At 50.7% G+C, this 15,909-nt stretch overlaps 2 protein-coding genes across 3 annotated transcripts; one reads left to right on the top strand and one right to left on the bottom strand.

Annotated features, from left to right (window-relative positions):
* Positions 1-390: 390 nt before the first annotated feature.
* RPS19BP1 (ribosomal protein S19 binding protein 1) lies at positions 391-2,685 on the top strand. Of its 2 annotated transcripts, none has more exons than XM_086469333.1 (4): positions 391-439; positions 531-671; positions 978-1,075; positions 2,024-2,685. In XM_086469333.1, the coding sequence occupies exons 1-4, from the start codon at positions 391-393 to the stop codon at positions 2,156-2,158; spliced, it is 423 nt and encodes a 140-aa protein (XP_086325459.1). In that variant the 3' UTR covers positions 2,159-2,685. The 2 variants fall into 2 exon arrangements, with proteins under 2 accessions (XP_086325459.1, XP_086325452.1); XM_086469326.1 differs by having other exon boundaries at positions 391-460.
* Positions 2,686-11,537: 8,852 nt separating this feature from the next.
* Positions 11,538-14,928, bottom strand: ATF4 (activating transcription factor 4). The gene is made up of 3 exons (XM_086469318.1): positions 14,456-14,928; positions 12,996-13,310; positions 11,538-12,477 (listed from the first exon to the last, which is right to left on the bottom strand). Exons 2-3 carry the CDS (start codon positions 13,216-13,218, stop codon positions 11,627-11,629), a joined length of 1,074 nt encoding a protein of 357 aa, XP_086325444.1. The 5' UTR covers positions 13,219-13,310; positions 14,456-14,928; the 3' UTR covers positions 11,538-11,626.
* Positions 14,929-15,909: the final 981 nt, after the last annotated feature.

Genomic DNA, 15,909 nt, shown 5'->3' with positions numbered 1-15,909 from the left:
AGCCTAACGTTATTATCATTATCTCTATGATGGCAAGGGCCCCTGGGAGCCCTGGCCCCATTGCAGTGTCCCCACCAGGGAGTAACACAGAGGGCCTGCAGGCCGGCTGCCAGGCGGGCGCGGCAGAGAGGGGCGACCAGAAAGGGCCACCAGCTACAACTCGGCGCACCCGCTTTGGGCGACGAGAGCTCAGGGCGGGCCTGCGGGGAACCTCCAAATAACATGGCGCCACAACATGGCGCCGCAGCCCTTCCCGCCCGCCGCAGCTCCCTCTGCGCAGGCGCGCCAGGCCTGGCATGGCGCCGGAAGCGCGGCGCTGCGGTGACGGAAGTGGTGTCACGCGCGGGCGGAAGCGTGGCGGCCAGAGGGCAGTTGGGCACCGGCGGGGTCATGTCGGCCTCGCTGTTGCGGCGGGGCCTGGAGCTGCTGGAGGCGCCGGGTGAGCCCGCGGGGACCGGGGGCTGCGGGGGCGGGGAGAGCGTGATTCCCGGCGTACGGCGTGAGTAACTCCGTCCCTCTTCCCGCTGCAGGCCGGGGAAAGGCCCCGCCGGGACTCCAGCGGGGGCAGGACGGCCCCGGGGCGGCGGGCGCTGCGAGGCGGAGGAAGAGGGCGCCGGAGCCCGGCAGGAACAAGGCCACGATCAAGGGCAGAGTCGTGAAGTCGGCGATAGGTGAGTCCCGGCGCGCCTCCGGGGGGAGGGAGAAGCAGCTTTGCCGCCCTCCCCAGCTCTCGCACCGGGTCCCCTTGTGGTGTCCCTCAGGCACCCTCCCTGTCGCTTGTATCCATCCCTTCCCATCCTTCTGGATGCCCTTCTGGTGTCCCCCACTTAAACATAGCCTGAGCTGTGAACGCACCCCTATCCCTGAGCTGTAGCGGTGTCTCTTTCTCCCGGGCCTTGCTGATCCTCCTGTGTCTCTGCTTGTGTGCTGCCTGGACGAGCAGCTGATGTGGTTTTTCCCACTCTGCTTTGGCCTAGAGGAATATCATAAGAAGAAGGCCGTGAATCACTTGAGAGCAAACCTTCAGTACATGTTGAAAGGACGATTTGTTGCAAACAAAGCCATCACAGAACAAGTAAGACTGTCACTTCTTTCTCTGGGGGACTGTTTCTGCTGAGGAACACAGATGAATGGGAATCTTCCAGCTTAGACCTTGTGCAAAGGAGTCAAGTTAGGTTTCTGTCTGCAAGTGGCCTTGAGGAATTTCTGTGTGCACCAGCAGATTTAAACTATTGTTGATATGTTGTCTCCTATGATCTCAGATACTAGTTAAAATGTGCTGACAACTGTTGGCTATCCCAAATTACCAAAGATACTTCATACCTTCAGCTGGCAAGGAAGCCCTGGTTCAGACCTTTTCCTTACTGTCAATCGAACTGGCCTTCTCTGTAGCTGGAGGCTGTTTAGCAAGGAACCAGATGTGCTGCTGGCTCATGTAATAGGAATTTCATACAGTCTTGAATGATGCTTTTCGTAACCTGAGAATTTATCCAGTGGTCTTCCCCAAAAGGTAGTCTCATGCCAGGATCTGAGGAGAAGAATAGCTGACACTGCTAGAATTTTGAACTATTTTTATGAGATACAGGCTGTTAGCTTACATAAACCAAGTGGTTTAGGCCAGTGTTTCTCAGGCTGGAGATTGTGAAAGGAGGTGGTGGTGTGTTAGAAAATGCTGAGGGAATTGCACCAACTTTTGGGGGTTTCAGGTTGTCTCATGGAGAAACAGGATAAAAGAAGGTCATAGTTTCAGAAGGGTCTGAATTGAAATCTCTGTGACAGTTACCAGAGAGTAGTTTTCATATTTGACTCCAAATACTAAGTTGCTATTAGCTGTTGTCCCAGTGACCTGCTTTGGTTAACATTGGTGATTACTTCTCACTTTTCTTTGGAGGCATCCCAGGATGTAGCAGGGTACTAGCAGAGTAGCGGGGATGCTGCAGGTGAGCTTGAAAATCACCATTACATGGTTTGGTCTAGATAACAATGAATGACTGTTGTTTTTTCCTTTTTTTATTGCCTGAAGGTTCTTGCTCAGAACAGAGGCAGGAAGTCCAAAGATCAGCCTCCAAAGAAGGTGGAAAAGAAGAAGCCCGAGGGCACTGTCTTTACTGAGGAAGATTTCCGTAAATTTGAGAGAGAATACTTTGGGAGACCATAAACAACGTGACAGCAATTCTTGCAGCTCCAGTCCTTTTGCAGCTGAGCACGTGGCATGCAGGAGTGGCCATTTCCTTGGCGTGTTTGAGATGGGACGTCAGAGATGTGCCTCTGTCAGCAAGTGCTTTGATGTCACACTTGCAGAGCAGCTCTGCATCCGTGCAGAACTTGTTACTGGCCAGCTAGAGCCACAGAGGTTCTCTTGGCTCTGAGATGTGCTGTCTCCCTCCAGGCAACGTGTCTTGCATTCTTAATGTAGAAGGGTGGACTAAGCCAAACATAAATCTTGTTCCCCTTCCTCAGGACATAAGGTTTCTGCTACCTCTGTTCTTTGGCAGGGAGCATTAAGTACTGTATCTGAACGGAGAAATGTTTTGGACCAGAAGTAAATGATCAGAAGGGAAGGATGCTACAAAAGACGGTTAAACCTGACTAGCCCTGCAGTTTCTGTTCTTATTACAGCTTCTGTCAGGTTTTTCAGTCGTTGCAAAAACTTTTTGTAAGTTGTTCCATTAAATAATTGTTGCAGACACTGCCTCTCTTTGCCTTTGTAATAGTGATTATTATGACAGGCTACAACTGATGAAGACAAACCATGTCACTGTTCTGATCCAAGCATCCCTCTCTTTAGGATGACTCAGTTGTGTGAATGGCCTCTCTGATTCATATTGACACATGTATTTAATATCCTCTCTGACATGCTCGGGCCTACAAAGAGCGCAGGTTGGAATGGAGATGACTGTTGTGCCTACTCGTGGTCTCCCCTCTCCGAGGAAGAGCTCTCTCCTATGCGGAGAAAGTTGTCCTTTGGATGCTTACATCTGAGCCCCCCGCTCCGCTGCTGGGTGCTGCCAGCTCCTGTAGCCCGGAGGGGTTGTGACCTCGATGTGAGCCTCGGCATGAAGTTAAAAACTTCCGAGCCAGAGGTTGTGGTGCCGGGTTTTTCCTATCGGACTACTGCTAAATTCCCGGCTGCAACAAATAGACGGCCCAGCAGGTGGGAGTGTTGTTCCAGACACTTCCTCCCTAAACCACTGTAAATGTCCTTCTGGGGAGCTCCTGCCACTGCCCTTTCCTGTCCCTTACCTGAGAAGATGGGAAGTGTGTTCCCTCTGGAAAAAAACAGGTAAGGAGAAGGACTAATGCCAAGCTTTGGTTAGACTCAGGAGTTGATTACAAGGGGCTTGGCTGACCTGAGCAGCAGCTGCCTCGATGTCAGCACTGGAGGGAATTTCGTATCCCTTCCCTGCCCTCGTGATTGTAATTCCTGGTGCGGTCCTCCCATGTCTCTGCCTCTGTTGTGTTTTTTGGCTCTTGTCTGCATGAGAGGGAAGGTCACCCAGATGTATGAGGTCCAGACAGGGGAAATAGTGAACATACTGAAGTGTGCGTGTACTGGAAATCGTGTAATAGCACGTGGGAGGGGATTTCTTGTAATAGGATCGAGTTCAACTATCTGCAGCCAAAAGTGGTAAATATAGAACAGTTCAAAGACCAATTCCTTTCTTTTTCAGTTTGTCCTTGTTCCCAAAATGAAAAAAATGTGTAAAAAAAAAAAAAAAAAAAAAAAGACAGAATGACTGCTTCTTGAAAGAATAGAAACACTATTATTTGAAAAAGTAGTTGAGCAGAATGTGGCTGCAGCAGCACGTGTCTCCTTAGAACCTCTGCACTCTGTGCCTGCTGCAGTGTACGTGAGCTGGTCTAACATATGCAGCCCCATGTGGAGCTGTCGTGGCGACTATTAACAGTGTGAAAAAGCTGACCGTGCCACAGCTTGACTTTTGAAAGAGATGTATTTCTGGAGTGTTATTTTGCTTCAAGCCCTTATCTTCAGTATTTGGCAGTTGCTTTGACCTTACAGAGGTCCTTCGTGTCACACCTTGTGCCTCCTCTACCAGTTGCTCCTGCACACCCTTGTTTCTGTGGTGGTTCAGCTCCTGGGCCCTTCTTCTGCAGGGCAAGGAAGGCAAAATCATCCTTTGTTGCTCCAGAAAGGAGCACTAGGGTAATGCGGTTCACTCTGTACAAAACCCAGCTTGTTCGCTTGGAAATGTAAGGAAACAGGAAAGCTGCTCTTTCAAAGTTAATGAGGAAGTTTAAAGTGGAGCCCAGAGCAGTTTTCCCCAGAGTCAGTAACACCCAGATCTGTGGAGTTTTAAAGTTTAAAGCTCTCATTACGGGCTGGAAAGACTATTGGGGCCAACACAAGTAATCAACATACTTCTTGTGGTTGGATGCCGTGGGGTGTTATATTGTTGAAGAGGGTAAAGCTACCTGACAGACTGGATTTTACCATCTGAAATCAAACGTCATTGTATGCCAATAGTATCCTTAGATAAATTAAACTTTATTTTGCAGGAGGAAGCAAAAGCAAGCAGAAGTGAACAGGTGGCTCTAGATGACCCATCTTCTCCAAGGGCAAAGATCTGACATGTCCTAGCCTTGATTTTCCCCCTCACTAGCAGAGCACTGTGAAAGAAGAACAGCAGAGCCACCGGCACACTGGGTAGATAAGGACAGGCGTTGGCGCCTGGGGGAATGTCTTCAAGCAAGAGGGGAGAATAGGTACCAGCCTGTTGCATGTGCCTGGTGGTAAGCTAAAGCTAAGCACCTTCCCATACTCCCAATTTTCTGTGTTATGGTCTAGTCGTGCCTAGAGCATGCCAGCTCCTCGGCTATGCTGGGACCCCAGGAGGTGGTTATCTCAGACGTAACCTGTGCCACCTCTCTGTTCCTTGCAGCCAGACTGTTCTACCCCGCATACGAGAGAAGAGGGGGTTAGGGAAGGAGCAGCTGCCATAGCTGCTTTTCCAAATTGGCCTCCAACCCCCAGTTCCCACACTGGAAGCTGACGCGCTGCAGCCCGCAGCCCTCAGACCTGCTGAATGGCATTTCTCTCCTGCGCAGCTGCCAGCGCAGTGCAGGGAGGCATCCCGCTGCTGCGGGGTGAGGGCCGCATGCTGGCTGAGCTCATCGGGCTGCTGGCTCTCTTCCCAGCTCTGCGACACCGGCTGAGGATCCTGCAGCAGAAAATAGAGGTAGCTGAGCTAGGGAAGAAGGAGGAGAGTGCCATCTTACAGTGCATCCCCACCCACACACAGCAGGGAGTTGGAATGGGAGGCGGCAGCAGCAGCTTTAATGTAAATGCAAATAAAAGCTCTGGAGTGTTATTAATGTGGTAGAAGCTTTCCAGGGAAACAGTTTAGATGAGGCAAAATAGTTCCCAGATGCTCAGTGTTGAGCTAGCTTACTGTAAAGAAGATTCATCAAGCCGGTTAATGGCCTGTTGCTCCCTCTGTTATGTGAGTGGAAAGCACGCAGGAAAATTTATTTGGGTGGGTACAAGCTAATGCAAACAGATACAGCCTCTGCTGTATCAGTATGTCTTTACTTCGTTAGTGTAGAAAGCAACAACAGCTAACATCGGCATTACATGTGTATCGGGAGAGGGGAGGACTGCAAACGTAAACCAATAAAACGTGGTTGCCCGGGACACTAACCAACCTCTTGCCTCTGAAATGACGTAGCAGTAACAAACCTGGCTGCCAACGAACAAAGACAGACTGTAAAACTTGCTCGGGCAAACAAGACTTAAAAGGCTGAAAAAGCTGTGGGGGAAAACCAGGGGATAGGGGGCGGTGTGTGCTAAAAACCGCTGGGAATCTCAGCCTCTGGTTTCTTTTTTCATGACTGACTTCCATTTCAGTCTTGCTGATGACCAACATGGCACCAGCACATACAACACTGATGAGCTCCTGAATGCCTTGAGTAAGGGACTGGTTATTGTAGAAAGGGTGCACAGCAGCAGCGCCCTGACTATCTCACAAAATAAAAGTTACAGCAAAAGGAAGTTTCTCATTTTGGACAAGAAGACCCATCAATTTGATTAAAAATAAGGAGTGTAAAAGAAGGCAGGTTGCCTAATGCCTGCTTACAGCTCATCATGTGGAACTGTTGCTAAGCCAGGCTGAAGGGTTGGTAAGTTTGAGACAGATTAAAGGTTCGCATATCTATCCATAGTTACATTAAATAGGATTAACAGTGCCAACCACTAACTGGTGGGGGCAGGGGAAATAAAAAGCACGAAGGCTGCTCTGCAGTTGTCTATAGGGTTACATGCACCTTTTTCTGAACAAACTAGCTGTTGGCAGGGTTAACTAGTAATCTATCCAAGCTGGTCTGTCCTGAGCTGCACCATTTGTTTGCCAGCAAGTTCATCTCTCTCCTTTAATGGGAGGCAAAGACTGGGTCACTTTCTCCAGCTGTCTGCGTGCCGCAATGGAGATGCAGAATAGTTACAGAACTAGGAGATTCCCTGCCCTATATAAATTCAGCTGACACGTCTGCTGCACTTGGAACTCGCTCCCTGCCATTTTTTAAAAGGGTGTGTACGTGTAAAAGAGAGGAAAAGAGCAGCTGAAGGAGAAACGAGAGGCGGCTAGCCATTACTTGAGAACATGCACCCCTGTAATAGGGAAATTGGAGCTTGTGGGCAGAGCTAGCTTCATTCAGTGGCTTGTGACACTGCATGAATGCACTGAAAATAATGCAAAGACAGCATACCTGGGATACCTGAGCAGCTGAAACAGTATTGCCTAGGTCAGGGGACCGAACTCCTCTGTTAATTCACAAGGCCCAACTTGTGGGCCTGAAGCATTTCAATAGGAAAGTCAGCAAAGATGACATTTTTTGGCCCAGCAAGGGATGCTCGTGGTAACACCCCAAGACTGTCTTTGCACTGGAAAGGAAGTATAACACCAATATATGTGCTGGACTGCACAGCAAGGATGTGAATACAGCAGGGGGACAGAGGAAGGTAGGTTGTGTCCAGAAGCTACTTGAACTGTATTAAGAAAAAATGAGTACACAGAAGGTGGAAATCATGCATGTAGGAAGGACAATATAGATCCTGTTGTTTCTGAAGGCCTAAGCCTATGGAAAGATAAACAAAACTGGTGTTACTCTGGCCAAAAATGTATAGATTTCCCACCCCCCAAAAAAAAGGCTTTCTGAATTAGAAACAGGTTCAGTAAGTGAAGAAGAAGGGTGGCTACCCAACACGGAGGGTTGAGAAAGCAAGGGACATCTCAAACAGAGAAAGTATATGGATATATCAAGAACAGAAGCTGAACCATACCTAAAAAATAGATGAGGCAATACTTAATGCGGCTGTGGGAAACATGGGCAAGACAGGAAATGTGTTTTTTTCAAGAGGCACGTGACTCCTCTCTGGAGACAACATGGCTTTGGGGCTAGGAGAGAAGAGGCTGTGACTGGACTACCACTGTGTAAAATTGTTTCAATCAATCAGAATAACCCACATTTTCTTCCTACCAGTCCAGCTCAGCAGCACTGGGGAAGCATTCATCTCCCAAAGGACAGCCTGTCCTTGCAACTATTTCTGGGCTTTCTGCCAGGGCAAAAGCTATTTGGAAGATTTTATCGTCCTTCTTTCTTCATTCTCCAAAGCTGCAGCTGGGGATTATTTTTGTAAGTGTGCTGCAAAGGTGCATCCACACAGGCGTGCAAAGATGTTGTCAGCAGTAGTGGTTTCCTCTTTTTGTTTGCAGAGAGATGTGCAAGCACCTGGGTCTCTCTAAAGGCAGGGCAAAGAGGAAAGTAATTATAAATAGTAGTAACAGCAGAAATGAGCTCATGAGATGGAGCTGTATGTTGGCAGAGCAGCTTTGTGAGCAGTAAACTGCTGGGGATTGTTTGGTTACATATGGGAATATTGGACTCCTGTTTACCATGAAGTACAAAATCAGCTAAGGGATCAGCAGCCTGAGGGTCATGCATGCTGTGCCTGTGAAATCCACTTCACTGCCCTTAATTCAGAAGAAGAATAACCAAGGCAGATATCCCATCAGCCGTGCAAACTTCAAATTCAAATAGCTTTTATATAACGCGGATTGGGGGAATTCTAATATTTCCAAATATGTAGAAGAACTGGGCTCCTCCAGGGGTAGGTAAAGCCTGCATTTCATGCACTAAAACCTATTTCTGGACACAGTATCACCCTGTAGGCAAGGCACAAGGATTCGATTGAAGCACATTTGTTCCGAGAGGCTGTGAGAAAAGGAAGACAGCTCCTGCAGTTTGCAAAATGTAAAAGCAATCACCAGGCAGGAGGCTATTACTCTGGGGTTTGTAATGTGATGGTGTCCTCGGTGTTCCTGCAGCAGGCTGGACAAGCTGCTGGGCTGCCGAGCCAAGTGGCACGATGCTGGCTACGGCTAACACAAGCTTGGAGAAAAAGTCGAAATGAAAAACACAAAGGAAGAGTCAGCCCTAATCTCCAGCCAGTGTAAAAGCTTAACTAAGTTACTAAGTATGGAAACACGGCATCATTTCAGCAGGCATTGCATAAGGTTGCCATATTGGCTGCCTCTGCAAAGCTGCAAGCTCAGAGCCTCAGCAAACAGTAACGATGCCAACGGCTCTTTAAGAGCAGGTTTCTGCTTCTCCTGCAAGGGCTCCTGTAAAACGTACACATGGACACAGGGCAGAGAGCAAAGCAGCATGGGTGTGTCATGCATTTCTTGTCTCCTGTTCCAGCTCTGATCTTCCTTCCCCGGAGTGAGTGTAATTTGGTAAATTGGAGCTACGTATTCTCTGGAGGGCTGTAGAATCATGTATTTACTGGCCAGCACAGACACTGCCTCGTCTGCCTGCAGAACATGAATTCAAAGAAAAATTGATTTTAGTCGGAGGTGGCTCACAGACAGCCCTGCCATAGGGTGAGAGATAAATATCCTAACTTTCCAAGCTTTGGGTGAGCTGAGTAATGGCTGCAAAATATACCCGCAGTCCCACAGCCCGAGCTGCTGCCAGGTTTAAGCAGAAGTTGCAATGGCTCTAAGGGAAGTAGCAGTGATTGCCCCATGTTTGGAAAGGGGGATCAGTTTGGGGAGAAGGGGAGGGTATTGCCCTGCACAGAGAAGCCACTTGCCCATACACTCATAGCAGCTACCGTGTTTTCTGTGGCTCAGCTGAGCCCAAGCACATTGTCACCTCAGGTGCAGATTTGACCCATCAAGGGACAGACTGTCCTGCTCATTGGGCTTTCCCCCTCTTAATTATCCCCACCCCTGGCCTGGCAGGTCCAGTTGATCTGAAGGAAACCTCCCAAAACAGAACAGTCCCTTGTCCCTGCACGCAGCCACCAGTACACCCTGCAGAACAACACAGGAACATTATGTGCCTGCCAGTTTGCAGTCCATCCCATTTATACAGCGCATAGGAGTCAGAGCGCCTGCCCAGGAGGCAAGAGATGGGGCAGATATAGTCCCATGAAGGTGAGGAGTCTGGGCTGAGACTACGCAACAGGGAACTCGCTGTCTCATGAAACCCAAGGTGAGGGTCTTAGTTACCCCACGCCACTTTCAACGTGGCACAGCCCTAAGTCCTGACAGGGAGCCTTTTCGCTGTAATTTAAGCGAAATTACAGCTGTAAGCGCAGACAGGTCAGGTCACCATCAAGGGCCTGGCCGGATCGGCCCTCCCTGCCAGCAAGCAGCTGCCTGCTGCCAGCAGTTACCTACTTCGTCGGCCTGCTGAAGGAGCCTTCACGCAGCAGGTCCCAGAGCATACGGCTGTTATTCTGTGTCACACATCAGCAAATGGCTTGGGTAATGAATAGGGCTGGAGGACTGCAGCACAAACTTGAGGACATAAGGAGCTTAAGTGCCAGAAATCAGCAACACCACGAGGCTGCAACTGGACAGGCAATTTTCTAATGCCATTATGGACGTCTTCCCTCCCTGCTCCAGCGCTCGCTGGAGCCCAGTGCTGGCTAAAGCCAGTCCTTGACGCCACTGCACGGCGTGTGTGTGTGTCAGCCAGGCTGGGACATGCAGGTACCTGAGCTGGGCAGCTTACTGGGTCATGTCAGTGCAAGTGAGAAGGAATCTTAACTCCTTGGGGAAGGATGTGCACGTCCGCATGCCAAAGCTGGCTCCAACAGGCCAAGCAGGGATTAGCTGCTGCTAAATCTGGGTATCAGTGGCCAAAATAAAACCAAAAACACCCACCATGCAAAATGATTAAAAATGGCATGTCCCAAATCCTGAAGATTCTATCAGCAGAGTATGGCCCCGCTGGATGTGGAAGTTCACTGATGTTCAGAACCTCACAGAAATAGAACCAACCATAAAAAAAATTCCCTTGCATTCAGTAGCTAGACTCACCCGCTAATAGAAGAGCACCAATTAGTATCTACAGGCAGAAACCACTCTGCTACTCGGGCTCCTCCCTGTCACCTCGGTGTTCAACTTCTCCGCAGCGTTTACTAAGACAGACACCATCACAGCAGGGTTGGGTCTTTCCACACACACACACACACACCCCCCCCCCCCCCCCCCGTTGCATCTTTCCTGTTGCCACGCTCCAGCACCAGAGCACCAACTCGCCTACCACGGCCCCGCTGAGCAAGGCAAACCCCAGGAGCCAGGCTGCAGCTCTCTGTAAACAGCCCCCACCCGCATCCCCAGCGCACGCACGCTGCTCCAGCACACCGGCACCTTCTCTGCACCGGCTGCCTCGGCAGAGCCAAACTGGCTTTTATGGACCAACTCGTCTCTTCCCTTGGTAGAAGAAAGTCGCTTGTTTCCACCTTGTAATTTTCTCTTCAGCACCTGCCTGAAGACTCCTCCAAGTCTTTCACTTCAGTGCACCGGTGTCTTTCATCATGAAGAGCACCAGGACTAACTCTACCCACTTGACCCAGTCCACACACCAGTGTGAAGGCAGCTCCTACCCCAACCCCACCAGCTTGGAGGAAACACTCCTGCCCATTTCAGAGGCTTGGGGACTTGCAGTGAGAAACTAGAAGCAGCCACTGAACACCACCGTTACTCGCTCTAGGCTTACCCTTAGCAAGCTCCTCATTTATTAAAACTTAAGATTCACAACTCACTTTTTTCCCCTCCATTCTGTAGCCAGGGCCATTCACGTCCTTCAGAACATCGGGGTTTGCAAAGTCTGTAGATAACCATATAGTCTTTTACTGACCTTGTGTATCTTGTTAACATCTAGTGTCACCTTCCACACACTCTGAAAATCCTTTGAATTGAGTAATGCTGAAACGCTTGGGGCACCTCAGCACAAACCCCCCTCCCCTTAGCACATGTATGTGTTTATTACCAAATGTACGTAAATCGCAGTGACGAGCCACTGTGTTAACTGAACAGATTCAAAGCACTCGGTGCACTTGCACCCCATCCCTTCCCCGGTGGAAGCAGCAGCACACAAGGCTGCGTTAATTGCACTCCCCTCTCAAGACAGCAGTACACCCTATAGCTTGTTGCATGTTCACACCTAGGCGTGGTGCAGGTTATGCTTGTTTCACAGGTACCCAGTTATCTCACACCAGACCAGCAAGTTTACTATAAAATAATTTATTAGACAGCAATACACAGCTTTAGCAGCAAGCTTATATACATGCACATAAAAACTGCTGACTACTCTATTCAGGGACTCTAGCTCTTTTGCCCTTGGCCTTGCGTACTTCTTCAATCAGATCTTTTAAGTACTGAATTTCCTTACTAAGGGAATCTGCTTTCTCCTTCAGGGCCTGATTCTTCTGCTCCAACTCTCTGCACTCCCCAGACAGCGCCTCCTGTTCTGCCCTCTTCTTCTGCCGGTAACGCGTGGCAGCTGTCTTATTCTGCTCCATCTTTTTCAATTTCTTATCCATTTTCTTTTCTCCTTTCATCTTTGCTGACACTACCTTCTCTGCAGGATGATCATATGGTTTGGACCGCACAGAGCCACAGGTGGCATCTGCAGGGAACTGGTTGTCATTGGGGGATCCAACTGAATTGGTAGGACTATGTTGGGGTGTTCCCAGGTAGGAGTCTGGGCTCATGCATATTCCACTATCATCAGAATGGTTCTCCTCCTCTTTCTCAGACTTGGCAATCACTATCACAAAGGTGGGGCCCTCCTGTTTTCTTTCTCCTTCCAGAACATCCACTTCACTACCTAGTTCTAAACTAAATGAATGGTCTGGAGTGGAAGTCAGAGACCCTGGGGAGAGGGGGAAAGACCAAAGGGAAGCCAATGGGGCCATTGGATCTGCTCCAATTGGAGATTCGGGGAGATGGGTGATTAGGTCAGTAATCAGTGGAGGTTCTTTGTTGTGAAATTCCTGGATGGTAGGGTTAAATAGGAGATCACACGTGTCTTCCAACGTGGCCATCAGCTCGTCTGGTGAGACGGTGGCTTCCAGATGTTCCATACCTAACAGGGCATCAAAATCAAATTCCTTCAGATCCATCTTCTCCACCATCCACTCCATGCCAGAGAAGGCATCCTCTGCACAATAAAAAAAAGTTTACCACTTCAGTAAACTAGCAACCAATGCAATTCAAGCTTCTGAAAATAATCTATCAGCTCATCTTTTAACATCTTCCCTCTCTCTCATAGCAGCATGAAAGAATTCAACCATGAAGAAAGAATCCCCTGCCATTCGCCTAAGACTGCAGGGTACAATGTAAGCCGTCAGCTGTTCTGACATTCCATCCCTCTTACTCCAAGACCAAAAAAATTCAAGGCCATTTGAAACGAACAGCCATGCTGGTTTCTTGTCACCTCTGCCAGTGAACAGTACCATAACTGCTGGTAAATTATTAAGAGGGCAACAGAATTATCACTACGCCAGTCCAGCAATCATGTAAGCAGTGTAGTACACACGCTTTCCAAGCAGAGGTATGCACGTGAGGTTGCCTTCATGTTTATGAAACCCTAGCAATTTATATCTTTTTAATCAGAATGTTTACTAAACACATTATGTGTCATTGTGATGACGCACTTTATGCAAATAAATACCTTACCCTGGCTGCTATCTATGGTGTTGCCTAAACTGTCCACAGCAAGCCAATTGGAGGAGACTGCCTTAGCCTTGTCGCTGGAGAACCCATGCGAACTGATGGGCTCGGCCACCTCCAGGTAGTCATCTAGGAGTCCCAGACTTTCCTCAGCCACCGAACACGGCTGGCTGAAGGGGGATAATGAATCCCCCAACAGCATCTCGTTGTTCAAGAGGCTCATCTTCATCAGTTTTTAATGCTTTGACGTCGAAGGATGTAGGCAAGTAGAGGGTCTTTTTGTCGACTACAGCAATGCTGCTGTGGGGTGCCTTGAAAAACCTGCAAATAAAACTTCAATTCATCAGAATCCATTCAGCCAGCACAGCAGCTTTTTAAAAAGCAATGCCACTTTGGAAGTATGGCGCCACTCTACAGACTCGTGGGACTTCGCCATTTTCGGGACTGCTGCTTGCCCGCAACGTTAACATCTTTACACTTTTAATTGCCGGCTAAAGGCTCGCCAGAGCCAGCCGCAGGCTCCAGGGCTCCAGGTATGAGCCCCCCCCCCCCCCCCGCCGAGGGCCGCCCGGCTTCCTCATGCCCAAAGACGGGCACCGGCTGCCGCCGGCCCCACCCACCCACTGCCGTGACTCACGCCCACGCCAGCAGCCGCAGCCATTTCGTGATCCTGCCGCCTGCCTCTCCCCACCCCGCCAGCGGCCGCCATTTTGTATCCTGCCACGTTTCCACCGCGCCTCCAGCACCGGGCGCCTCAGGCTGCCGCCCAGGCTTTACAGGGCTGCGCCGTGCCGAGCACCCAGGATGCAGCGATGGAGACGAGGTGGAAAAGGACAAAGGACCTTCTCGGAAAACAGGGTGTCTGGGTGAGAAACTGAATCGAGTGTCACACCCCCCCCCCCCCCCCCTTTATGGGGTTTCCAGAGGGTTATGAAACCTCTCCAGATCATCAGGGCAGGCTTAACTCTACAGTATTTTACGACGACAGTACTGCTGCCATCTTAAGAACAGCCCCCATTTCTCGACATACCAAACGATACTTACACTCTCAGAAACCCGATGCCCCACTTCCCCCCAGCTATTTTCCCCCACGCTAGGTGAAGAACCCCTCCCCCCCTTTCAACGTACTACTCCTACTCCTCCCAAAACCCCAGGAAATGAAAAAAACTTAAGCTTTTAGGAATCAAGTTTTCTTGAACCATAGAAGACAAAGGGATTTCTCCTAATTTCTCCCGAAATGGCATTTCCTGCCACTTCTGACACTCGCCGCCCCAAGGACACTGAGCCCCAGACGGATGCCCCCTCCCCCCCATCTTACTACCCAGGTACTTATTTATCCGCGGGGAGATATCATCCATTACTATACGAGTCATAAACCCGCCCCCAAAGCCCATTTGAAAGGGGGGAAGAAGGCGACTAGCACCACACAGGCGAGGGAATACCAGTCCCTCACACACAATACTCACGCCATGGTTGCAGATGCCGAGGATGTGCTGAGGCCGCCGCCGCTGCTGCTGCGCCTGCTGCACTGGCCGATGCCGCCGCTGGCCCTGCCGCCCTTAAAGAGCCATGGCGGCCAGGGGAGGGGAGGCTGCTCCGGTCCGCGCCACGCGGGAAGGGGCTGCGCGAACAGACACGAACACCACCTCTTTACCTCAGCCACAGCCACACAATGAGGTGGCATGGCGCCCCCACCGCCTTTATATAGGAGCCGCCTTAGGAAAACAAGATCCGGCTGTGAGGTGTCCTTCCGCCAAGCGTCACCTGCTTCTCCCTCAGCGCCCGCCGGCCTGTAGCCTATCTTTCTGGGCTTCTCTCCTGACATTCTGCTACGGATTAAACGCAGGAGCCTCCGACAAAAGCTACAGCTTCACAAGGGAGCAGCGTCTGCGGGACTATATGGTGCACATCCGCGCCATCCGCCTCCCCGCCAAGCGAGGCCGCGTCACGTGATCGGAGCAGCTGAGGACGCTCCCCCCCCCCCCCCCTTCTTTCCCGCGGGGAGCGTTGGCGGGGCGGGAGGGGGGCGTGTTTTAACCGCCAACAAAGACGCGGCCCCCGCTCGCACTGGAGGCATCACGCAGATCGCCACGTGGGAAGGGGGGCGCTCATTGGCTAGAGGCGGGTGGTTCACGTACACCGTGAGCTGTCATTGGCCAGGGCCCGAAGGAGGCCAGATGCTGAGGGGGAAGGGGAGAGGGGCGAGAAGGAGCATCTGGGCAGCAAAATGGCGCCCGGGGCGGAGGGGGGGGGAGTGAGAAGGTGTCCCTGCTGCGCTTCTCACCGCAGCCCTGCGGCTTCGCTGACCTGTCCCTCTGGAAGCAGCCTGTGTTCCCCGCCTTTAATGTCCAACGGGCCCTTTTGTTCTCTGCACGAAGCCCTACTGAGGTCAGGCCGGAGCTGGTGGGTGCTGCTCAGGCCGAGGCGCTGGCATGGCTCCCCTGAAGTGTTGAGGTGGCGAGCCGCCACGGCCTCCTGCTCCCTCAGATAACATGTCAGCCCAGGGCAGGGTCGGCTTCCCCTCCCTGCCTGCCCCACATATGTAGCGCATAGATTATGGCTGCTTTGGGGCACAGGCTGTGTTTTTGCGTGCGTGAGGGCACCTGCATCTCTGACCCGAGCCTGTCAGCCTCGCAGCAGCCATGGCGCAGTATCGACCCAGAGCGGTTCATGTGGAGCTTTGCTGGCGAGTTGCGCTGATGAGCAGCCGAGACCAGGAGTCTAATTAGTGCCTTCAACCTATGCAAAAGCTGAAAATGAAGTTGGTTATTCCCCAGCTGACAAGTGAAAACTTCCTCTTCTGCCATTCAGTTTCACGCTGACACAGTTGCTTCTCTGTGCAGACATTACTCAGGCTGGTGTGAGCATTAATAGATCACCTACAGAGCCTCACTGCTGTAAAGGACAGCATCACCTTGGA

Source organism: Leptosomus discolor, chromosome 1 (genome assembly GCF_034619465.1).
Source record: "Leptosomus discolor isolate bLepDis1 chromosome 1, bLepDis1.hap2, whole genome shotgun sequence".
Lineage (NCBI taxonomy): Eukaryota > Metazoa > Chordata > Aves > Leptosomiformes > Leptosomidae > Leptosomus > Leptosomus discolor.
This window is presented reverse-complemented; position numbering and strand designations above follow the sequence as displayed.

Excerpts from the sequence above, each read along its gene's own strand:
- RPS19BP1 (XM_086469326.1), top strand. The coding sequence starts at position 391 with ATGTCGGCCTCGCTGTTGCGGCGGGGCCTGGAGCTGCTGGAGGCGCCG. Across the intron at positions 461-530 it reads TGAGCCCGCGGGGACCGGGG|GCCGGGGAAAGGCCCCGCCG; the intron begins GCTGCGGGGGCG and ends TTCCCGCTGCAG. Across the intron at positions 672-977 it reads AGTCGTGAAGTCGGCGATAG|AGGAATATCATAAGAAGAAG; the intron begins GTGAGTCCCGGC and ends GCTTTGGCCTAG.
- ATF4 (XM_086469318.1), bottom strand. The coding sequence starts at position 13,218 with ATGAAGATGAGCCTCTTGAACAACGAGATGCTGTTGGGGGATTCATTA. Across the intron at positions 12,478-12,995 it reads CACCATAGATAGCAGCCAGG|AGGATGCCTTCTCTGGCATG; the intron begins GTAAGGTATTTA and ends TTTATTGTGCAG.